The following is a 25,742-nucleotide window of genomic DNA, read 5'->3' as shown; positions in this document are numbered from 1 at the left end:
TGGAAGTGGTAGTAAGTAGTGTCACACAGGAGACTCAGGGATGTCCCTGGAAGTGGTAGTAAGTAGTGTCACACAGGAGACTCAGGGATGTCCCTGGAAGTGGTAGTAAGTAGTGTCACACAGGAGACTCAGGGATGTCCCTGGAAGTGGTAGTAAGTAGTGTCACACAGGAGACTCAGGGATGTCCCTAGAAGTGGTAGTAAGTAGTGTCACACAGGAGACTCAGTGATGTCCCTGGAAGTGGTAGTAAGTAGTGTCACACAGGAGACTCAGTGATGTCCCTGGAAGTGGTAATAAGTAGTGTCACACAGGAGACTCAGGGATGTCCTTGGAAGTGGTAGTAAGTAGTGTCACACAGGCAGGTGTGTAAAACTCTGTACTCCAGTAAGGGCCACACCTCAGGAACCTCTTATATTAATGAATGGAGCCTGGGCTCTAACCAACACAGGGGTTAATGGATTATAATAACTCGGGCCTCTTCTCTCACTCACACACACACTTGGGTGTCTGTCTACTCTTCTGAGTCAAGACAGTCAAGAGGGTATGAGGAAGAGGACAGATGGTTGAAATGAGTGGAGCTGAAAGACTGCAGGGTTGTGTAATATCAGTTACTTAACATGTGAAAAGTGGGCATACCATGGAAATGTTGGTTTCACTGTGAGGATACTTGTGTTGGTCTTTACACCTGTTCCATTACATCTAATTCCTCTCATTTCCACCAGAGGGAGCTGCTGCTTTGTGTCCTTCCAGGTCCGCTGCTGCAGTAGTCTGCTCGCACTCTCCCTCTAACTCTTGCTCTCTCTCACTCTCTCTCCCTCTAACTCTTGTGCTCTCACTTTCTCTTTCTCTCTCTCTCTCTCTCTCTCTCTCTCTCTCTCTCTCTCTCTCTCTCTCTCTCTCTCTCTCTCTCTCTCGCTCTCCCCCTCTAGCTCTTGTGCTCTCTCGCACTCTTTCTTTCCCTCTAGCTCTCTCTCGTGCTCTCTCTCTCTGTGTCTCTCTGCCTGCTCTCTCTTTCTCTCCACATCAGAGCCACTGTGCTATTAGAGCAGAGAGGTACAAATTGACCATAACTCTTAATGAACTCACAAAGCAATGCCCTCGTTGTCATTGACTCAGTTTGACGCATGCCTCGCATTCTAGTCTTCTTTCTTGGCTGTAATTGCCACTTTGATTGGCTCGGTTCTCTCCTCTGAAATGACATGCGTTTTTTCTATTAAGAAGGAAAAGAAGAGGGACAGGAGTGTTGAAGAGAGTGTGTGTTCTACCCCAGGCAGGAGGGAAGACAGTTAGGCAGGTACTGAGGACCATTGGATGGAGGACTCTACAGCGGCTGACCTCTCACAGGGGCTTGTTGCTGGCGCTAGGGCTAGAAACAGGCAGTGTGCAGGTATGGTAGCGTGATATGGCATGTGTGCGCGTCAGTGGAGGCTGCTGAGGGGAGGACGGCTCATAATAATGGCTGGAATGGAGTCAATGGAATTGTCTCAAACACGTGGTTTCTATGTGGTTAATACCAGTCCAGCCATTACTATGAGACGTCCTACCCTCAGCAGCCTCCACTGTGTGCTTCGACCTGGATTCAAATAATATCATAAATACTTATACTTAGTCTGCCTAGATGGTCAGGGTGTGCACTGTTGGGACTATTCCATTTGCACCAGGCTCAATCAAGTCCTGATCTTTTTAAGGTGTGTGTGTGTGTGTGTGTGTTCCTTGACCTTCTCAAAGGGATTGTGATCAGTGTTAGGGAGAGGGATAGCTCCAGTACTGTGGAGTGATCTATTGTTCAAATGGAGTTTAAGGTGCACATCACAGCATATCTTTCTGTATGCAATATTACACAAGGGAGGCTGCACATGTGGATGAAAACAGATCAGGGATCAGTACATGTTAACCTGCTCATCGTTAGTTACTTCGATGACCACTGCTCTCAGATCAGATCTGTGCTGCTTTTGTTGATCTGTTTATTCCTAAGCTTCATAAGCCAAACTAGTATTCCTACCGCTAACATGTTTTACTCAACCTTTCCCCCATATCGCCCTGAGCACCCTCAATGCTGCCTCATTCCCAAACCTTGAGGAGAGCTGGCAACCTTTCCCCCATATCGCCCTGAGCACCCTCCCTGCTGCCTCATTCCCAAACCTTGAGGAGAGCTGGCAACCTTTCCCCCATATCGCCCTGAGCACCCTCCCTGCTGCCTCATTCCCAAACCTTGAGGAGAGCTGGCAACCTTTCCCCCATATCGCCCTGAGCACCCTCCCTGCTGCCTCATTCCCAAACCTTGAGGAGAGCTGGCAACCTTTCCCCCATATCGCCCTGAGCACCCTCAATGCTGCCTCATTCCCAAACCTTGAGGTGAGCTGGCAACCTTTCCCCCATATCGCCCTGAGCACCCTCCCTGCTGCCTCATTCCCAAACCTTGAGGAGAGCTGGCAACCTTTCCCCCATATCGCCCTGAGCACCCTCCCTGCTGCCTCATTCCCAAACCTTGAGGAGAGCTGGCAACCTTTCCCCCATATCGCCCTGAGCACACTCCCTGCTGCCTCATTCCCAAACCTTGAGGAGAGCTGGCAACCTTTTGAAACCCGTTTCCCAGTAGCATCGCAGAGCCTCCTCTGGTTGGCATGCCCTGCGGCTAGCCTTCTCACCCGTTTGTTTCCCAGTAGCATCGCAGAGCGTCCTCTGGTTGGCATGCCCTGCGGCTAGCCTTCTCACGCGTTTGTTTCCCAGTAGCATCGCAGAGCGTCCTCTGGTTGGCATGTCCTCTGGTTGGCATGCCCTGCAGCTAGCCTTCTCACACGTTTGTTTCCCAGTAGCATCGCAGAGCGTCCTCTGGTTGGCATGCTCTGCGGCTAGCCTTCTCACCCGTTTGTTTCCCAGTAGCATCGCAGAGCATCCTCTGGTTGGCATGTCCTCTGGTTGGCATGTCCTCTGGTTGGCATGCCCTGCAGCTAGCCTTCTCACACGTTTGTTTCCCAGTAGCATCGCAGAGCGTCCTCTGGTTGGCATGCTCTGCGGCTAGCCTTCTCACACGTTTGTTTCCCAGTAGCATCGCAGAGCATCCTCTGGTTGGCATGCCCTCCGGCTAGCCTTCTCACACGTTTGTTTCCCAGTAGCATCGCAGAGCGTCCTCTGGTTGGTATGCCCTGCGGCTAGCCTTCTCACGCGTTTGTTTGAAGTAGAGGTTTAAATATTTTAGCACAATCTCAATCTACGATTCACCTTGTGCTCAGTGTGTCTGTGTGTCTGTGTGTGTGTGTCTGTGTGCGTGTGTGCATGCTTGCGTGCATGTGTAGTCATTTTTCGTCTAAAGTTATGAGCTTGTGTGTTTCTTTGCCTTTTGGTTTACACTACAAATATCATACCAGGAGGGTTAATTTATTATTTTGCGATAATATTTATAGACTTCAAGTATGTTTGATAACTTAAGTTTGCAATCATTTCCAATAGTTCAATGTCATCAGAATTCAGCCTTAAAATTCTAGTCCAACTACTCAGTCAAGTTATCAAAGATGGCGCGGGAAGTTTGTAAGACAGTTCGGACTTCTAGGACCTCAGTAATGTACTCTATGTTGTCAGAGTTTCCGTTGTAACTTGAAGCCAGTTCTTTGGGCATCAGAGCTGTTTTTTGTCCTACTGTGGCAGTGTTGTCTGTCAGACCCTCACACAAAGCAGTCAGGGCAGATCCACTCTGCTAATGGGCTGATCAATCGCACGCAGAGCCCGGTAATATTTAAAACATGTCCTTTTTGATGAGCTTATCACTGTCAACCCAAACGCATTACTTTGGTCTCCTTTTTTATTCTAATATATTTTATTTAGCTCTTTTACTAGTTTTGGTCTAGGCTTACCCATAGACAGTTAGGTTATTTCTTTATCCTCCCAGCTTTCCCCTCTAAATATCTCTGTCTTCCCTCCTCTTTCTGTCTCCCGTTTTCTATCTCACTTGAGCAGTTGCTTGTTTTTACACTTTTGGGAGCAAAATATAGTGTGGGACTCTCTTATTTTATTTTTTCTAAGTTTACTATTCTGTTAGTCAACACCTCTCCAACTTCTTGGGATGTGTGTCAACTCATGATTTTAATATATTGTTTTTGCTCTTTTGACACAGTAATAAAGGATTTAATTGGAATCATCTGTCTCTCCCTTCTCCTCCATCCCCTCTCTCTCCCTCCCCTCTATCTCCCCAGGTGTTGGAGGTGCCGTCGGGGACCTCTCTAGCCACTCTTCAGGGTCACACCAGGACAGTTCTCCACTGCCAGTTCACCCCGGAGGGACACACACTCATCACCTCCTCTGAGGACACCACCATACGGGTGGGGCCCTTCTCTTTCTTCCTCATCCTTCTTTCTTCTCTTCTCTTCTGTGGTTTGTTATTTCCCTCCATGTGTCTGTGTGTGTGTCTGATGTTTTCGGACTGTTCCGCTCTGTCACCCCTAACAGCTCTCCTCTACAGTTCCACCTCACTGAACATATCCTCTCATATCCTCTGTTTCTCTCATCGCCTCTCCTCTGTTTTTAGGACAGCCTGTCCACTGCTAGACCTATCTGCCTATCAGAAGTACACACACTATCCAGAGCACCACCTTGCTGCAAATCAGAACAGCACAGCCTCACTTTGTATTCATCTTACTCTATATTCCATTACTGTCTATGGACCATCTCCTGTGTAGTCCCTTACTGTCTATGGACCATCTCCTGTTTAGTCCCTTACTGTCTATGGACCATCTCCTGTCTAGTCCCTTACTGTCTATGGACCATCTCCTGTCTAGTCCCTTACTGTCTATGGACCATCTCCTGTTTAGTCCCTTACTGTCTATGGACCGTCTCCTGTCTAGTCCCTTACTGTCTATGGACCATCTCCTGTCTAGTCCCTTACTGTCTATGGACCATCTTCTATGTAGTCCCTTACTGTCCATGGACCATCTCCTGTGTAGTCCCTTACTGTCCATGGACCATCTTCTATGTAGTCCCTTACTGTCTATGGACCATCTCCTGTTTAGTCCCTTACTGTCTATGGACCATCTCCTGTCTAGTCCCTTACTGTCTATGGACCATCTCCTGTTTAGTCCCTTACTGTCCATGGACCATCTCCTGTGTAGTCCCTTACTGTCTATGGACCATCTCCTGTTTAGTCCCTTACTGTCTATGGACCATCTCCTGTCTAGTCCCTTACTGTCTATGGACCATCTCCTGTGTAGTCCCTTACTGTCTATGGACCATCTCCTGTCTAGTCCCTTACTGTCTATGGACCATCTCCTGTTTAGTCCCTTACTGTCTATGGACCATCTCCTGTCTAGTCCCTTACTGTCTATGGACCATCTCCTGTTTAGTCCCTTACTGTCCATGGACCATCTCCTGTCTAGTCCCTTACTGTCTATGGACCATCTCCTGTCTAGTCCCTTACTGTCTATGGACCATCTCCTGTGTAGTCCCTTACTGTCTATGGACCATCTCCTGTGTAGTCCCTTACTGTCTATGGACCATCTCCTGTTTAGTCCCTTACTGTCTATGGACCATCTCCTGTTTAGTCCCTTACTGTCTATGGACCATCTCCTGTGTAGTCCCTTACTGTCTATGGACCATCTCCTGTGTAGTCCCTTACTGTCTATGGACCATCTCCTGTTTAGTCCCTTACTGTCTATGGACCGTCTCCTGTCTAGTCCCTTACTGTCTATGGACCATCTCCTGTTTAGTCCCTTACTGTCCATGGACCATCTCCTGTCTAGTCCCTTACTGTCTATGGACCATCTCCTGTCTAGTCCCTTACTGTCTATGGACCATCTCCTGTGTAGTCCCTTACTGTCTATGGACCATCTCCTGTCTAGTCCCTTACTGTCTATGGACCATCTTCTATGTAGTCCCTTACTGTCTATGGACCATCTCCTGTTTAGTCCCTTACTGTCCATGGACCATCTCCTGTGTAGTCCCTTACTGTCTATGGACCATCTCCTGTCTAGTCCCTTACTGTCTATGGACCATCTCCTGTCTAGTCCCTTACTGTCTATGGACCATCTCCTGTCTAGTCCCTTACTGTCTATGGACCATCTCCTGTGTAGTCCCTTACTGTCTATGGACCATCTCCTGTCTAGTCCCTTACTGTCTATGGACCATCTCCTGTCTAGTCCCTTACTGTCTATGGACCATCTTCTATGTAGTCCCTTACTGTCCATGGACCATCTCCTGTCTAGTCCCTTACTGTCTATGGACCATCTCCTGTGTAGTCCCTTACTGTCTATGGACCATCTCCTGTCTAGTCCCTTACTGTCTATGGACCATCTTCTATGTAGTCCCTTACTGTCTATGGACCATCTCCTGTCTAGTCCCTTACTGTCTATGGACCATCTCCTGTGTAGTCCCTTACTGTCTATGGACCATCTCCTGTGTAGTCCCTTACTGTCTATGGACCATCTCCTGTGTAGTCCCTTACGGTCTATGGACCATCTCCTGTGTAGTCCCTTACTGTCTATGGACCATCTCCTGTGTAGTCCCTTACTGTCTATGGACCATCTCCTGTGTAGTCCCTTACTGTCTATGGACCATCTTCTATGTAGTCCCTTACGGTCCATGGACCATCTCCTGTTTATATGAATGTTTGAGTAGCTTCGCTGAAAAGGGAGTATTTGGTGGATAGATTGACTTTGAGGAAATGTGACTAGCTCTATACAGTAAACATAGCTGTTACTCTGACCACTGACTTCTGGAGTGGTGAGGGGGGTGAATGGTACATTCACAAACCCAACATTAGTAAGAGTTTTATGTGTCAATCATTGTCTGAGATATTTGCGTAGAGGCCAATATTTTGCCCAGTGCCCATTCCCTCCTACCAGCTGAATACTCCCACTCTGGGCACAGATCCAGGATCAGCTTACCCTCAATAACTCTGATTGTGCTAAATCCCTGGTTCAGGTGCAACTTTTACCCACTCCAGTACCAGAAGGTGATTGCTCTCTCTCTCGCACTTTCTCTCTCCCTCGCCTTCTCTCTTTCTCTCTCTCTCTTTCTCTCTCCCCCTGTAGGTGTGGAGGTGGAGGACAGGTGAGTGTGTGGTTCTGGAGGGCCACAAGGAGCAGGTCAGATGCTTCTCTCTGCTCACCACCACACCCTCCTCAGAGACACATCTCCTCAGCTGGTCCTTTGACGGCACCATCAAGGTAATACAAGCACACGTATGCAGTACCAGACAGACAGTAAGACTTAGAAACACACACACACGCATGCAAAACCTGTTAAAAGCAACAAGTTACATGAACTAAAGGATATTTACTAGAGGGAGGTGACACAGAAAGCGTCTCCTCCTCTCTCTCCCTCCCCCCAGGTGTGGGACATGTCTAGTGGTGAACGGCTACAGGACCTAGTGTGTCACCAGGGGGCGGTGCTAGCCTGTGACGTGTCGCCTGATGGACAGCTCTTCGCCACCACTTCCGCTGACAAGACTGCCAAGGTAACACACACACACACACACACACACACACACACGTGTCATCAGTATGCGACCGAACCTAGCCTAAATCCTTAGATCAGTGTGAGACAGGCATGTTGTCTATATCATAATCCCTTCAGAAACGTGTATAGTGTACATTTATTATGCGGTCAACTAAAGGTCATTGGTAGCTTGAGATGGACATGAAGCAGATGGTTACTGTGGTCACTAACTTAGCCAGCGGTCAAGCCGCCCACTCGCCTCCCTGCCCCTCCAGCGGTCAAGCCGCCCACTTGCCTCCCTGCCCCTCCAGCGGTCAAGCCGCCCACTCGCCTCCCTGTCCCTCCAGCGGTCATTAAGTCTGACTGCAACCTACAGACCGTACCGCTGCCCTCTCCTCTCCTCCTACCTAGCATTACCTGTGTGTGTGCGTGTTTGTGAGAGAGAGCAGGCTGTTGCTCTGCGGTTGACTTTGATTGACACTGTAGGTTGGGAGAGGATCTCTCCTCTGACTAGGTTTACACTTACTGTCACCTTACTGTGTTTTTGCCCTCGATCGTCCTTCCTCGTTCTCCATCAGTTTGTATTGTTCCCTCTTCTATTTTCTATCCTTGTTTCCCCTTCTGTCAGTCACAGGATCGTTGAGTTGGTCACTCACTGTGGAAATGGCTATTAAGTCAGCATCCAAATTGGCATTGGAGGTGTGTGTGTGTGTGTGTGTGTGTGGGGGTGGGTAATGGTTCAGAGCTGGTGTTCCCATTAACCACACTGTTTATGTCTGTTCATCAGACCAGCATGCTTTCATTAGTGCTTTGGACCTAGACACTCTGGTAATGATGTGGAATTGTAGTCTGAAGGGCTGGCCGTGGTTCTGACATACACGCAGGCGCGCGCTCTCTCACACACACACACACACACACACACACACACACACACACACACACACACACACACACAGTGCCTTGCAAAAGTATTCACCCCCTTGGCGTTTTTCCTATTTTGTTGCATTACAACCTGTAGTTTAAATTAGATTTTTATTTGGATTTCATGTAATGGACATACACAAAATAGACAAAATAGTCAAAATTGGTGAAGTGAAATGAAAAAAAAATACTTATATATATTAATAAAAAAATAAGGAAAAGTGGTGCGTGCATATGTGTTCAATCCTTTGCTATGAAGCCCCTAAATAAGATCTGGTGCAACCAATTACCTCAAGAAGTCACAGAATTAGTTAGATTGCACAGAGGTGGACTTTAAGATCTTACTGTGTATTTTTACACCTGTTCTGAAATGCCCCAGAGTCCGCAAAACCACTAAGCAAGGGGCACTACCAAGCAAGCGGCACTATGAAGACCAAGGAACTCTCCTAACAGGTCAGGGACAAAGTTGTGGAGAAGTACAGATCAGGGTTGGGTTATAAAAAAATATCTGAAACTTCTCGTCTCACAGAGCACCAATAAATTCATTATACATTTTTTTTTAAAGAATATGGCACCACGACAAACCTGCCAAGAGGGCCACCCACCAAAACTCACAGACCAGGTATGGAGGGCATTAATCAGAGAGGCAACAAAGAGACCAAAGATAACCCTGAAGGAGCTGCAAAGCTCCACAGCGGAGATTGGAGTATTTGTCCATAGGACCACTTTAAGCCGTACACTCCACAGAGCTGGGCTTTACGGAAGAGTGTCCAGAAAAATATAAGCAAACATGTTTGGTGTTTGCCAAAAGGCATGTGGGAGACTCCCCAAACATATGGAAGATGGTACTCAGTTCAGATGAGACTAAAATTTAGCTTTTTGGCCATCATGGAAAACGCTGTCTGGCGCAAACCCAACACCTCCCATCATCCCAAGAACACCATCCCCACAGTGAAGCATGGTGGTGTTTGCATCATGCTGTGGGGATGTTTTTCATTGGCAAGGACTGGGGAACTGGTCAGAATTGAAGGAATGATGGATGGCGCTAAATACAGGGAAATTCTTGAGGAAAAACTGTTTCAGTCTTCCAGAGATTTGAGACTGGGACGGAGGTTCACCTTGCAGCAGGACAATGACCCTAAGCATACTGCTAAAGCAACACTTGTGGTTTAAGGGGAAACATTTAAATGTCTTGGAATGGCCTAGTCAAAGCCCAGAACTCAATCCAATTGAGAATCTGTGGTACGACTTCAAGATTGCTGTACACCAGCGGAACCCAACCCAACTTGAAGGTGCTGGAGCAGTTTTGCCTTGAAGAATGGGGGGGGGGGTAGTTATGCGCGCTCAAATTTTCTGTTTTTTTTGTCTTGTATGTTTCTTCAAAGTGGTAGGCATGTTGTGTAAATCAAACGATACAAACTCCCCAAAAATCTATTTTAATTCCAAGGTGTGAGGCAACAAAATAGGAAAATTGCCAAGAGGGGTGAATACTTTCGCACGCCACTGTATGCACACATACACCCACGGTCTTTTTCTGTCTGCTATCATAGATCAAAGCCGAACCCTGAGTCTGATCGTCTTTGTCTGATAGAATAAAAGACTGAAGCTTTTTGTTCCACTCATCTGTCTCTCTCTCCCCCTCTCTCTCTCTCTTCTCTGTTCCTTTCTCTCTCCCTTCCTCCCTCTGTCTATTGACCTTCAGATGACTATGAGACGTGCCAAATTAACTTAATCATCTACCATGTGATGTTCTCTCCATCAAGCATGAAAGAGGGAGAGCGAGATAGACAGACAGGAAGACAGAGACAATTTACTAAAAACATTGTGTTCTTGTAATAAACAGTATTCTTTATTATGTTAGTTTTACTCTGTTTATTTAGAACCAAACGGACAGCTAGGAAAAGCTCAAACCAAGTTTATTCACCTAATGGGTCAGACAGCTGAACAGACAAAGACATGTGCCCGTGTGTGTGTGTGTGTGTGTAAAATATACATACAGTGCCTTGCGAAAGTATTCGCCCCCCTTGAACTTTGCGACCTTTTGCCACATTTCAGGCTTCAAACATAAAGATATAAAACTGTATTTTTTTGTGAAGAATCAACAACAAGTGGGACACAATCATGAAGTGGAACGACATTTATTGGATATTTCAAACTTTTTTAACAAATCAAAAACTGAAAAATTGGGCGTGCAAAATTATTCAGCCCCCTTAAGTTAATACTTTGTAGCGCCACCTTTTGCTGCGATTACAGCTGTAAGTCGCTTGGGGTATGTCTCTATCAGTTTTGCACATCGAGAGACTGACATTTTTTCCCATTCCTCCTTGCAAAACAGCTCGAGCTCAGTGAGGTTGGATGGAGAGCATTTGTGAACAGCAGTTTTCAGTTCTTCCCACATATTCTCGATTGGATTCAGGTCTGGACTTTGACTTGGCCATTCTAACACCTGGATATGTTTATTTTTGAACCATTCCATTGTAGATTTTGCTTTATGTTTTGGATCATTGTCTTGTTGGAAGACAAATCTCCATCCCAGTCTCAGGTCTTTTGCAGACTCCATCAGGTTCTCTTCCAGAATGGTCCTGTATTTGGCTCCATCCATCTTCCCATCAATTTTAACCATCTTCCCTGTCCCTGCTGAAGAAAAGCAGGCCCAAACCATGATGCTGCCACCACCATGTTTGACAGTGGGGATGGTGTGTTCAGGGTGATGAGCTGTGTTGCTTTTACGGCAAAAATAAAGTTTTGCATTGTTGCCAAAAAGTTCAATTTTGGTTTCATCTGACCAGAGCACCTTCTTCCACATGTTTGGTGTGTCTCCCAGGTGGCTTGTGGCAAACTTTAAACAACACTTTTTATGGATATCTTTAAGAAATGGCTTTCTTCTTGCCACTCTTCCATAAAGGCCAGATTTGTGCAATATACGACTGATTGTTGTCCTATGGACAGAGTCTCCCACCTCAGCTGTAGATCTCTGCAGTTCATCCAGAGTGATCATGGGCCTCTTGGCTGCATCTCTGATCAGTCTTCTCCTTGTATGAGCTGAAAGTTTAGAGGGACGGCCAGGTCTTGGTAGATTTGCAGTGGTCTGATACTCCTTCCATTTCAATATTATCGCTTGCACAGTGCTCCTTGGGATGTTTAAAGCTTGGGAAATCTTTTTGTATCCAAATCTGGCTTTAAACTTCTTCACAACAGTATCTCGGACCTGCCTGGTGTGTTCCTTGTTCTTCATGATGCTCTCTGCGCTTTTAACGGACCTCTGAGACTATCACAGTGCAGGTGCATTTATACGGAGACTTGATTACACACAGGTGGATTGTATTTATCATCATTAGTCATTTAGGTCAACATTGGATCATTCAGAGATCCTCACTGAACTTCTGGAGAGAGTTTGCTGCACTGAAAGTAAAGGGGCTGAATAATTTTGCACGCCCAATTTTTCAGTTTTTGATTTGTTAAAGTTTGAAATATTCAATAAATGTCGTCCCACTTGTTGTTGATTCTTCACAAAAAAATACAGTTTTATATCTTTATGTTTGAAGCCTGAAATGTGGCAAAAGGTCGCAAAGTTCAAGGGGGCCGAATACTTTCGCAAGGCACTGTAAATAGTGGGGCAAAAAAGTATTTAGTCAGCCACAAATTGTGCAAGTTCTCCCACTTAAAAAGATGAGAGAGGCCTGTAATTTATCATAAGTACACTTCAACTATGACAGACAATATGCCCCCCAAAAAAAATGTAAATCACATTGTAGGATTTTTAATGAATTTATTTGCAAATTATGGTATATCTTTTTAAGTGGGAGAACTTGCACAATTGGAATATGAAATATCCTTATATATATATACCCACCCCACTTTGGGTGGTCTCCTCCCTTTCTCTAAACATTACATATTTAATGGTAGGCAGGAAGGTAAGTGATGTGGGTAATAAACTGTTCCTTCTCCCTTAATGTGATCTGACCTGGGCCCCGATTCCTCACTAATCCACAGCTCTCCACCCTTATCAGTGACCACAACCATGTGATTGCCTTTCCCTTACTCAGTAACAGTCCAAGCCCCTGGCTCATATCCAACCTTAATTGACCCCACCATATACATTCCTCCTACAGAAAACCATTCACTTCTGGTGTAGCAAGTATTTCAAATTAAATTAAACAACAACTGAAACTAGACTGTGGCCCTTCTTTCCATAGGATACCTGATGTCAAGCAATAACATGTTCTGACAGAATGTCAGAATGACAGGTTCTGCATTCCCCTCTGTACCATGAACAAGGATATTTCATATTTCAAGTTTAGAAGTCAGAACCCATCAATTAGATGTACTTTACATACTGATGGGATTAAATTAAAATATGTTTACACTACCTTGTAGTTTACCAATAAAATGGCCGGATGGTGAAGTAGACATACTTCGTATTCACATCTCAAAAAATATAAATTAAATTACCACAATCAATTTCAATAGAAAGTTAGAAAAAATAGATACGATTCTGCAACCGTGGAGAGGTAAATACTTGTCTATTTATGGAAAAATCACATTGATTAACTCTTTGGTCCTATCACAGTTTACTTACTAATGGCACCGCCTACTCCAGATTACTTGTTTTTTAAATCATATGAGCAAAAAATATTTCATTTTATTTGGAATGCTAAGCTAGACAAAAATTTAAACGTGCCTATTTATATAATAAATATGAGTTTGGGGGGCTAAAATGATTAAATATGAAATATTTAAACCTCTCACTAAAAGCTTCACTCATGCATATGTTATACTTAAACCCAAAATGGTTCTCCAGTAGATTATTAAAGCTCATCCTTTGTTCAAAAATGGCCTTTTGGCCTTTTATACAGAGTACAACTTCTTATTTCCGACTAATTGAAAAGTACATTTTGTTTAAAGTATCGCCCTTTCTTAAACAAGATATACAAAGCTGGTTACAATTTCAGTTTTATCCTCCAGAAATGATAGAACAAATGTTATGGTTAAACTCACATATACTGATTTAATAAAAATACACATTCTTTATGGATTATAATTTTTTTAATGGTATTATATTTATGAATGATATTATGACTAGAAATGGAGGAGATATGTCACATATGCAGCTATCGAAAATATATGGGAATATCTGCTCAATCCTAATTTACAACCAACTGATTGCAGCACTACCACAATGGAGGAGGCAAGTAGAAAAGGGAGAAGGTAGGGAACTTGTTTGCCTGCCATGTAGTAAAGATACAAATTGGCTGAAAGGAATTGGCGTAAATAGAAAAATATACCCGTTTTCATTTGAGGACAAAAATGTTGACAGCTGTGCCATACAGGAAATACATGGGAAGAGATTTTTTACGTACCGATTCCATGGCACATGGTTTATGAACTGGTACAAAAAACAACACTTGATTCAACACTTAAAGTTTTTAAATTTAAATGATTATATAAATTCTTGCCACCGACTGAATGCTATATAAATGGGGCATACAACAATCTCAGCTCTGTAGATTTTGCTGTGAAGAGACAGAATCACTAGATTATTTATTCTGGTATTTCACCTATGTAGCTTGTTTCTGGTCACAGGTTCAGGAATGGTTAAAAAATCACAACAGTAACCTTGCAAATAGCAGTGTTGGGCAATTTGGAAAGCCATAGTCATTAAATAATCAAATACTAGTAGGAAAAGTTTCTTTAGCTCACAATCTGATTTAGAAAGGTAAACAAAATTATGTAAAACATCACAGTACAATTGAAAAATATCTGGTAGATGGAAACCAAATGAGGGTGGTCTATGGTGATAGGGTAGGATGGGCTGAGAGTGGCTGAGGGGTGGGATTAAAGAGCTGAGGTCTATGGTGATAGGTGGGATGGGCTGAGAGTGGCTGAGGGGTGGGATTAAAGAGCTGAGGTCTATGGTGGTAGGTGGGATGGGCTGAGAGTGGCTGAGGGGTGGGATTAAAGAGCTGAGGTCTATGGTGGTAGGTGGGATGGGCTGAGAGTGGCTGAGGGGTGGGATTAAAGAGCTGAGGTCTATGGTGGTAGGTGGGATGGGCTGAGAGTGGCTGAGGGGTGGGATTAAAGAGCTAAGGTCTATGGTGGTAGGTGGGATGGGCTGAGAGTGGCTGAGGGGTGGGATTAAAGAGCTGAGGTCTATGGTGGTAGGTAGGATGGGCTGAGAGTGGCTGAGGGGTGGGATTAAAGAGCTGAGGTCTATGGTGGTAGGTGGGATGGGCTGAGAGTGGCTGAGGGTTGGGATTGGTAATAATACGTTGTTTGGTAATGTATTATTGTTATGTGACTGCTTTATATAGAAGTACCATGTGTGTCAAATGTGTATGTATATGTAGCAGAAAAGCTGTAAAAAAAATACATACAAACATACATACATACATACAGTGGGGCAAAAAAGTATTTAGTCAGCCACCAATTGTGCAAGTTCTCCCACTTAAAAATATGAGAGAGGCCTGTAATTTTCATCATAGGTACACTTCAACTATGACAGACAAACGTTTTCTGTAAGTCTTCACAAGGTTTTCACACACTGTTGCTGGTATTTTGGCCCATTCTTCCATGCAGATCTCCTCTAGAGCAGTGATGTTTTGGGGCTGTTGCTGGGCAACACGGGACTTTCAACTCCCTCCAAAGATTTTCTATGGGGTTGAGATCTGGAGACTGGCTAGGCCACTCCAGGACCTTGAAATGCTTCTTATGAAGCCACTCCTTCGTTGCCCGGGCAGTGTGTTTGGGATCATTGTCATGCTGAAAGACCCAGCAACGTTTCATCTTCAATGCCTTGCTGATGGAAGGAGGTTTTCACTCAAAATCTCACGATACATGGCCCCATTCATGAATTCCTTTACACGGATCAGTCGTCCTGGTCCCTTTGCAGAAAAACAGCCCCAAAGCATGATGTTTCCACCCCCATGCTTCACAGTAGGTATGGTGTTCTTTGGATGCAACTCAGCATTCTTTGTCCTCCAAACACAACGAGTTGAGTTTTTACCAAAAAGGTCTATTTTGGTTTCATCTGAACATATGACATTCTCCCAATCTTCTTCTGGATCATCCAAATGCTCTCTAGCAAACTTCAGACGGGCCTGGACATGTACTGGCTTAAGCAGGGGGACACGTCTGGCACTGCAGGATTTGAGTCCCTGGCGGCGTAGTGTGTTACTGATGGTAGGCTTTGTTACTTTGGTCCCAGCTCTCTGCAGGTCATTCACTCGGTCCCCCTGTGTGGTTCTGGGATTTTTGCTCACCGTTCTTCTGATCCTTTTGACCCCACTGGGTGAGATCTTGCGTGGAGCCCCAGATCGAGGGAGATTATCAGTGGTCTTGTATGTCTTCCATTTCCTAATAATTGCTCCCACAGTTGATTTCTTCAAACCAAGCTGCTTACCTATTGCAGATTCAGTCTTCCCAGCCTGGTGCAGGTCTACAATTTTGTTTCTGGTGTCCTTTGACAGCGCTTTGGTCTTGGCCATAGTGGAGTTTGGAGTGTGACTGTTTGAGGTTGTGGACAGGTGTCTTTTATACTAATAACAAGTTCAAATAGGTGCCATTAACACAGGTAACGAGTGGAGGACAGAGGAGCCTCTTAAAGAAGAAGTTACAGGTCTGTGAGAGCCAGAAATATTGCTTGTTTGTAGATGACCAAATACTTATTTTCCACCATAATTTGCAAATAAATTCATAAAAAATCCTACAATGTGATTTTCTGGATTTTTTTTTCTCATTGTCTGTCATAGTTGAAGTGTACCTATGAAAAGTATAGGCCTCTCATCTTTTTAAGTGGGAGAACTTGCACAATTGGTGGCTGACTAAATACTTTGTTGCCCCACTGTGTGTGTGTGTGTGTATCCTCCAAAGAGGGGCAGTGGTGGATGGGTTAATACAATGTAAAAATAGCCTCATGGTATGGGCAGTATCGTCTATCAAAGAGCAGCCGGGAGGCTTTAATTGGTGCCAGGCTTCATTATCAGTGAGCGCTTGCTCTGTTCTTTAAGTTGAGTGGTCTACCAGACTAGCAGCATAGAGAAACAATAGACAGTTAGGCCTTCAGGGAAAAAGGAAATGTATTCAATTGAATTAACCAAGGCACTCTGCATATAGAAGTGGCCTAACCAAAATTGCTATGGCATGTTCAAAAGAACATATTTGAAAATGTTTTATTTTAGTTTCGACAAACTTTTGTAACCGCTGACCTCCTGTTTCTCCTCTCATTGGCCCTCAGGTGTGGAGCAGTGCATCGTGGGAGTGCGTGCGCCTGTTGACCGGCCACCAGGACTGTGTCCGCAGCTGCCGCTTCTCTTGGGATGGCCGGCGCCTAGCAACCGGCGACGACAACGGAGAGATACGGGTGGGTAGGGATAGAGGGATGGAAGGGGGGGTGAGTGAGTAAAGGGGAGGGAGGAAGGAAGGAGTGAGTGAAGGAGCATTAGAAGGAGGGGAAGTTGAGGGGTAAGTGAAGGAGTGAGCACATGAGTGAAGGAAGGAGCTGGAGAGACGGAGAGGAGGAACAGGTGTGCAGGTCAGCAGGGGGGATGAAGAGGAAGGAAAGAAGGCTGAGGAGGGGAGGAAGTAGAAGACAGTTATTCAGATTGAATCCCTAAGTCTCTGGCATCTGCATAGATCCTAGAGAAAGAGAAGGAGAGATGGAGGGAGAAGGGATGATGGAAATGAAGGGAGAGAGGGAAAGTGGGGTAAGAGAATAAATGAGTGTGCAAGATGGGATGATGGAAAATAAGAACAATTAAAGAGAAGAACAGGGAGAGTGAGAGAGAGGGACAGACAAGGGACTGAAGAAATGAGAGCATGACAGAGGGACCTGTCTGTTCCTCTACAATCACACTACCAGCTGCTTTCCACAAACTATCCCTGACTGTCTGACTAGTACATTTGGACTACACTCCAAAGTTTGTGAGTACACTCAAGTTTTCGTACCTGAAAAGTGATCTAATGTCGAGATGAGTCCACATCTCATGCCACTTCCCAGGTTCGAAAACAACTGACAAACTTTTATTTTGGAGTGAACTGTCACTTTAAAGTCATGACATGTCAATCATCCAGGGTTGTGTTCATTAGGCACCAAACAGAAGGAAACCGACTTAAACCACAAGATTGAATTACAGTACATAGAGTGGAATATATGCCCCTCTTGTTTCTATGGAAACACTTGAGTCATTCTCAGTGAATCATGCAAGGTGTTAAATATAGCATGTTCTGTGTCCTATATAGACAGGACAGTATGGCTCATGGTTGTTAGTTGCATAACTCCAGTATTAAAATGGAGAGTTGTTTTACGTCTCTATGGGCCTTTATTAATCAGTGAAAGTGGTCATTGATTGAAAGGTAAAGTTGAAAAGCACAACATACTGTAGCATTCAAGGACTGGATTATTGGACACCTAACTGTAGACTACTGTATGTCTAAGGTTGGTAGTCACTAGATGGCCATGTTAGAAAGTACTAAAGTAGCCTGAACAGTACATGAGATATTTGTTATTTTAGTTTGTAGTTCTGGTTGGGGTTAGATATTTTATGGCCGTCCCGTCAAAAGGTTCCTAAGATACCAGGTTGATAATAAGTACATAGCTGTCATACACCCCACCATTTATAACTACTAGGTCTCATTCATTTCTCTCATTTTTCATTCGTTTGTCTCGTGTGTCTCAGCTGTGGAACGTGAAGGATGGTACTCTGCTTAAGATCTGTTCCCGTGACAACAAGGACGCCATGGACTCTCTGCATGGAGGCTGGGTGACCGACCTGCACTTCTCCCCAGACAACACTGTGCTGCTGTCTACAGGAGGATACATTAAGGTAGGAAACACATACACACAGAGAGACACACACACACACACACACACACACACACACACACACACACACACACACTAATGGGAACAAACTGAGGTTTAAAGCACTATCGACCAGAGCCCTTGTCCCCCGGGGATTACATCATCACTGCCTGGTTAAAAAGCCAATCAGAGCCCGACTGAGGCTGACCCCCAGGTGATCCCTCCTTCTGTAAAACTGGAGGTAATCAGAGAGGTGTAACAGACACATGCAGACACACACTCCGCAATCCAATCAAGTTGGGAGGAGGATGAGATGTGAAATCTCACTCACACTTACTGTGACTACTGCTTTGGGAGTACTATAAACCTACTGTGGTGTAAGAAAGCTTGGGGGCATTACATTTAGCATACGTGGATGGGTGTGGGTAGGTGGGCGGGCGTGGGTGTGAGAGGAGAGAGAGGGAGTTTCTTGCCTGAGTGATTTCAGGAAAATTCAACAGCAGCATTCCTTAACTCACTTGTCTCCTCCGCTCTGAATTCCAAAAGCCTCTAGTAAATGTATGAAGTATATTAAACCAGTGATTTTAACATACATTGGATCAATGTGATGGATGTTTTTCTTCTAATGCCTCTCAACACATCTTTTTCTGTGATATTCAAGTGTCTGTTTTAGAGGTCGACCGATTATGATTTTTCAATACCGATACCGATTATTGGAGGACCAAAAAACCCGATACCGATTAATCGGCCGACTTTTAATTTATTTTATTTGTAATAATGACAATTACAACTACTGAATTAACACTTATTTTAACTTAATATAATGCATCAATAAAATCAATTTAGCCTCAAGTAAATAATGAAACATGTTCAATTTGGTTTAAATAATAAGTGTTGGAGAAGAAAGTAAAAGTGCAATATGTGCCATGTAAGAAAGCTAACGTTTAAGTTCCTTGCTCAGAACATGAGAACATATGAAAGCTAGTGGTTCCTTTTAACATGAGTCTTCAATATTCCCAGGTAAGAAGTTTTAGGTTGTAGTTATTATAGGAATTATAGGACTATTTCTCTCTATACCATTTGTATTTCATTAACCTTTGACTATTGGATGTTCTTATAGGCACTTTAGTATTGCCAGTGTAACAGTATAGCGTCCGTCCCTCTCCTCGCTCCTCCCTGGGCTCGAACCAGCAACACAACGACAATTAGCGCGCGCTAACTAGCTGGCCATTTCACTTCGGTTACACAAGCCTCATCTCGGGAGTTGATAGGCTTGAAGTCATAAAAAGCGCAATGCTTGACGCACAACGAAGAGCTGCTGGCAAAACGCACGAAAGTGCTGTTTGAATGAATGTTTACGCGCCTGCTTCTTCCTACCACCGCTCAGTCAGATACTTGTATGCTCAGTCAGATTATATGCAACGCAGGACACGCTAGATAATATCTAGTAATATCATCAACCATGTGTAGTTAACTAGTGATTATGATTGATAGTTTTTTATAAGATAAGTTTAATGCTAGCTAGCAACTTACCTTGGCTTACTGCATTCGTGTAACAGGCAGTCTCCTTGTGGAGTGCAACGAGAGAGAGGCAGGTCGTTATTGCGTTGGACTAGTTAACTGTAAGGTTGCAAGATTGAATCCCCCGAGCTGACAAGGTGAAAATCTGTCGTTCTGCCCCTGAACAAAGCAGTTAACCCACCGTTCCTAGGCCGTCATTGAAAATAAGAATGTGTTCTTAACTGACTTGCCTCGTTAAATAAAGGTTAATAAAGTTAAATAAAGGTATTTAAAAAAAAAATAAAAATAATAATAATTAAAAAAATCGGCGTCCAAAAATATCGATTTCCGATTATGAAAACTTGAAATCGGCCCTAATTAATCGGGCATTCTGATTAATCGGCCGACCTCTAGTCTGTTTGAATCAAACTGTTTGCCACGTATCCAAGAAACACAAAATAAATTGACTGCATGTTCATTTCAAACTTCTTTCTCTCGCAGTTGTTAGCTAGCCTTTTTGTTTGTTGTCTTCATTGGGAAGATTCTAGTTTCTATTGATGAGCCCCAGGTCATTAAGCACATTGTGATCAGTCAATATGTTGTGCATAGTGTTAATGAGTCAACTCTATGGATACTGATGGAGAACTTAACTACTAATTCCATCATTACCTCCTGATGACACTCGCTCTTATCCAGAGTGTTAGAGTGATGGAGGTATTCTGTCCTTCTATCACTTCCTCTTTCCACACTTCCTTTCTTTCTCCTGAGGCACCTTGACTTGATGGATCTGAGCATGTGTAGATGTAACGAGCAGTGATGGATTATTATGCCTGTCTGCGCTGAAGAGGCGAATCCCTTGTAATGAGCGTTGATTGATTTATCGTGGGTGAGAGGTGAGCTGTCAGTCATAATAATTGCCGTGGCAGCTGTGTATTCATAGTTAAACGATTACTAATTTAGCCTGGGGAGGCGTGGGGACAGAATAAATAAAACGGACTAATTGAGTCTGTATGTATTAACAGTGGGCCTTATTCAATCAAACCTGTATTCAGATTTCAGCTGGAAGTTATTACAAAATATACAGCACTGGAACAAAATAAAAGACCACTGCAAAATGATCAGTTTCTCTGGTTATAAATCCATATCAAATTTTATTTGTCACATACACATGGTTAGCAGATGTTAATGCGAGTGTAGCGAAATGCTTGTGCTTCTAGTTCCAACAATGCAGGAATAACCAACGAGTAATCGAACCTAACAATTCCACAACTGCTACCTTATACACACAAGTGTAAAGGGATAAAGAATATGTAAATAAAGATATATGAATGCGTGATGGTACAGAACGGCAAGATAGGCAAGATGCAGTAGATGGTATCGAGTACAGTATATACATATGAGATGAGTAATGTAAGGTATGTAAACATTATATTAAGTGGCATTGTTTAAAGTGGCTAGTGATAAAAAAATTTTTTACATCAATTTCCATTATTAAAGTGAGCTGGAGTTGAGTCAGTATGTTGGCAGCAGCCACTCAATGTTAGTGGTGCCTGTTTAACAGTCTGATGACCTTGAGATAGAAGCTGTTTTTCAGTCTCTCGGTCCCCGCTTTAATGCACCTGTACTGACCTCGCCTTCTGGATGATAGCGGGGTGAACAGGCAGTGGCACGGGTGGTTGTTGTCCTTGATGACCTTTATGGCCTTCCTGTGACATCAGGTGGTGTAGGTGTCCTGGAGGGTAGGTAGTTTGCCCCTGGTGATAGGTTGTGCAGACGTCACTACCCTCTGGAGAGCCTTACGGTTGTGGGCGGAGCAGTTGCCGTACCAGGCGGTGATACAGCCCGACAGGATGCTCTCGATTGTGCATCTGTAGAAGTTTGAGTGCTTTTGTTGACCAGCCAAATTTCTTCAGCCTCCTGAGGTTGAAGAGGCGCTGCTGCGCCTTCTTCACAACGCTGTCTGTGTGGGTGGACCAATTCAGTTTGTCTGTGATGTGTACGCCGAGGAACTTAGAACTTACTACCCTCTCCACTACTGTCTCGTCGATATGGATAGGGGGGTGCTCCCTCTGCTGTTTCCTGAAGTCCACAATCATCTCCTTTGTTTTGTTGACGTTGAGTGTGAGGTTACTTTCCTGACACCACATGCCGAGTGCCCTCATCTCCTTCCTGTAGGCCGTCTCGTCGTTGTTGGTTATCAAGCCTATCACTGTAGTGTCGTCCGCAAACTTGATGATTGAGTTGGAGGCGTGTATGGCCACGCAGTCGTGGGTGAACAGGGAGTACAGGAGAGGGCTCAGAATGCACCCTTGTGGGGCCCCAGTGTTGAGGATCAGCGGGGTGGAGATGTTGTTACCTACCCTCACCACCTGGGGGCGGCCCGTCAGGAAGTCCAGTACCCAGTTACACAGGGCGGGGTCGAGACCTAGGGTCTTGAGCTTGATTACGAGTTTGGAGGGTACTATGGTGTTAAATGCTGAGCTGTAGTCAATGAACAGCATTCTCACTTAGGTATTCCTCTTGTCCAGATGGGTTAGGGCAGTGTGGTTGCGATTGCGTCGTCTGTGGACCTATTGGGACGATAAGCAAATTGGAGTGGGTCTAGGGTGTCAGGTAGGGTCGAGGTGATATGGTCCTTGACTAGTCTCTCAAAGCACTTCATGATGACGGAAGTGAGTGCTACGGGGCGGTAGTCGTTTAGCTCCGTTACCTTCGCTTTCTTGGGAACAGGAACAATGGTGGCCCTCTTGAAGCATTTGGGAACAGCAGACTGGGATAAGGATTGATTGAATATGTCCGTAAACACACCAGCCAGCTGGTCTGCGCATGCTCTGAGGACGCGGCAGAGGATGCCCTCTGGGCCTGCAGCCTTGCGAGGGTTAACACGTTTAAATGTTTTACTCATGTCGGCTGCAGTTTAAGGAATCCACAGGGTTTGGTAGCGGGCCGTGTCAGTGGCACTGTATTGTCCTCAAAGCGAGCAAAGAAGTTATTTAGTCTGCCTGGGAGCAAGACATCCTGGTCTGCGACGGGACTGGTTTTCTTTTTGTAATCCGTGATTGACTGTAGACCCTGCCACATACCTCTTGTGTCTGAGCCGTTGAATTGCAACTCTACTTTGTCTCTATACTGACGCTTAGCTTGTTTGATTGCCTTACAGAGGGAATAGCTACACTGTTTGTATTCGGTCATGTTTCCGGTCACCTTGCCCTGGTTAAAAGCAGTGGTTCGCTCTTTCAGTTTCGCGCGAATGCTGCCATCAATCCACGGTTTCTGGTTTGGGAATGTTTTAATAGTTGCTGTGGTTATGACATCACCGATGCACTTTCTAATGAACTCGCTCACCGAATCAGCGTATTCATCAATGTTGTTGTTGGACGCAATGCGGAACATATCCCAATCCACGTGATCGAAGCAGTCTTGAAGCGTGGAATCAGATCGGTCGGACCAGCGTTGAACAGACCTGAGTGCGGGAGCTTCTTGTTTTAGTTTCTGTCTGTAGGCTGGAAGCAACAAAATGGAGTCGTGGTCAGCTTTTCCGAAAGGAGGGCGGGGGAGGGCCTTATATGCGTTAGAATAAGTTAGAATAACAATGATCCAGGGTTTTACCAGCCCTGGTTGCGCAATCGATATGCTGATAGAATTTCGGGAGTCTTGTTTTCAGATTAGCCTTGTTAAAATCCCCAGCTACAATGAATGCAGCCCACGTCTCGTTAATAATAAGGCATACCCTTCCGCCCCTCTTCTTACCAGAAAGATGCTTGTTTCTGTCGGGGTGATGCGTGAAGAAACCAGCTGGCTGCACCGACTCCAATAGCGTGTCTCGAGTGAGCCATGTTACCGTGAAGCAAAGAACGTTAGTCTCTGATGTCTCTCTGGAAGGCAACCCTTGCTCGGATTTCGTCAACCTTGTTGTCAAGAGACTGGACGTTGGCGAGTAGTAAGGTAGGGAGTGGTGCGCGATGTGCCCGTCTCCGGAGCCTGACCAGAAGACACCTTCGTTTTCCCCTTTTACGGCGACGTTGTTTAGGTTCGCCGGCTGGGATCCGATCCATTGTCCTGGGTGGAAGGCAAAACACAGGATCCGCTTCGGGAAAGTCATATTCCTGGTCGTAATGATGGTGAGTTGACGTTGCTCTTATATTCAGTAGTTCCTCCCGACTGTATGTAATGAAACCTAAGATTACCTGGGGTACCAATGTAGGAAATAAAATATAAAAAATATATACTGTTGTTGTTGTTGTGTTTGGGTAAAATGAACATTTTTGTTTTATTCTATAAACTGCTGACAACATTTCTCTCAAATTCCAAATAAAAATATTGTCATTTAGAGCATTTACAGTGGGGCAAAAAAGTATTTAGTCAGCCACCAATTGTGCAAGTTCTCCCACTTAAAAAGATGAGAGAGTCCTGTAATTTTCATCATAGGTACACTTCAACTATGACAGACAAAATGAGAAATAAAATCCACAGAATCACATTGTAGTATTTTTAATGAATTTATTTGCAATTTATGGTGGAAAGCAGCTTGGTTTGAAGAAATCAACTGTGGGAGCAATTATTAGGAAATGGAAGACATACAAGACCACTGATAATCTCCCTCGATCTGGGGCTCCACGCAAGATCTCACCCCGTGGGGTCAAAATGATCACAAGAATGGTGAGCAAAAATCCCAGAACCACACAGGGGGACCTAGTGAATGACCTGCAGAGAGCTGGAACCAAAGTAACAAAGCCTACCATCAGTAACACACTACACCGCCAGGGACTCAAATCCTGCAGTGCCAGACGTGTCCCCCAGCTTAAGCCAGTACATGTCCAGGCCCGTCTGAAGTTTGCTAGAGAGCATTTGGATGATCCAGAAGAAGATTGGGAGAATATGGTCAGATGAAACCAAAATATAACTTTTTGGTAAAAACTCAACTCGTCGTGTTTGGAGGACAAAGAATGCTGAGTTGCATCCAAAGAACACCATACCTACTGTGAAGCATGGGGGTGGAAACATCATGCTTTGGGGCTGTTTTTCTGCAAAGGGACCAGGACGACTGATCCGTGTAAAGGAAAGAATGAATGGGGCCATGTATCGTGAGATTTTGAGTGAAAACCTCCTTCCATCAGCAAGTGCATTGAAGATGAAACGTGGCTGGGTCTTTCAGCATGACAATGATCCCAAACACACCGCCCAGGCAATGAAGGAGTGGCTTCGTAAGAAGCATTTCAAGGTCCTGGAGTGGCCTAGCCAGTCTCCAGATCTCAACCCCATAGAAAATCTTTGGAGGGAGTTGAAAGTCCATGTTGCCCAGCAACAGCCCCCAAAAATCACTGCTCTAGAGGAGATCTGCATGGAGGAATGGGCCAAAATACCATCAATAGTGTGTGAAAACCTTGTGAAGACTTACAGAAAACGTTTGACCTCTGTCATTGCCAACAAAGGGTATATAACAAAGTATTGAGAAACTTTTGTTATTGACCAAATACTTATATTCCACCCTGATTTGCAAATAAATTCATTAAAAATCCTACAATGTGATTTTCTGGATTTTTTTTCCCTGTCATAGTTGAAAATTACAGGCCTCTCTCATATTTTTAAGTGGGAGAACTTGCACAATTGGTGGCTGACTAAATGCTTTTTCGCCCCACTGTATTTGCAGAAAATGACAACTGGTCAAAATAACAAAAAATATGCAGTGTTGTCAAACATCAAATAATGCAAAGAAAATAAGTTCATATTCATTTTCATTAATGTTTAATTAGGAAGAGTTCATAAATCTTTGCTTTAATAACCCTGATTTTCAATCACAGCTTTCATGCATGTTGGCATGCTCTCCACCAGTCTTTCACATTGATGTTGGGTGACTAAGGCACACCAATTCAAGCAGCTCGGCTTTGTTTGATGGCTTGTGACTATCCATCTTCCTCTTGATCACATTCTCAGAGATTTTCAATGGGGTTCAGGTCTGGAGATTGGGCTGGCCATGACAGGGTCTTGATCTGGTGGTCCTCCATCTACACCTTGATTGACCTGACTGTGTGGCATGGAGCATTGTCCTGCTGGAAAAACCAATCCTCAGAGATGGGGAACATTGTCAGAGCAGAAG

At 44.5% G+C, this 25,742-nt stretch overlaps 1 protein-coding gene across 2 annotated transcripts in view; it reads left to right on the top strand.

The window, feature by feature from the left end:
- The window catches only part of LOC110490568 (apoptotic protease-activating factor 1), a 76,730-nt gene that overhangs the window by 25,136 nt on the left and 25,852 nt on the right, over positions 1 to 25,742 (top strand). The window contains exons 22-26 of one of the 2 annotated variants that reach the window (XM_036944935.1): positions 4,191 to 4,316; positions 7,020 to 7,154; positions 7,319 to 7,444; positions 16,580 to 16,705; positions 18,021 to 18,167. In XM_036944935.1, the coding sequence (XP_036800830.1) occupies positions 4,191 to 4,316; positions 7,020 to 7,154; positions 7,319 to 7,444; positions 16,580 to 16,705; positions 18,021 to 18,167 (660 nt within the window). Of the gene's footprint in view, positions 1 to 4,190; positions 4,317 to 7,019; positions 7,155 to 7,318; positions 7,445 to 10,048; positions 10,174 to 16,579; positions 16,706 to 18,020; positions 18,168 to 25,742 lie in introns of those variants that run through there. The other variant, XM_036944936.1, reaches the window with a different exon arrangement.

This window comes from Oncorhynchus mykiss, chromosome 15 (genome assembly GCF_013265735.2).
Source record: "Oncorhynchus mykiss isolate Arlee chromosome 15, USDA_OmykA_1.1, whole genome shotgun sequence".
Taxonomy (NCBI): Eukaryota; Metazoa; Chordata; class Actinopteri; order Salmoniformes; family Salmonidae; genus Oncorhynchus; species Oncorhynchus mykiss.
This window is presented reverse-complemented; position numbering and strand designations above follow the sequence as displayed.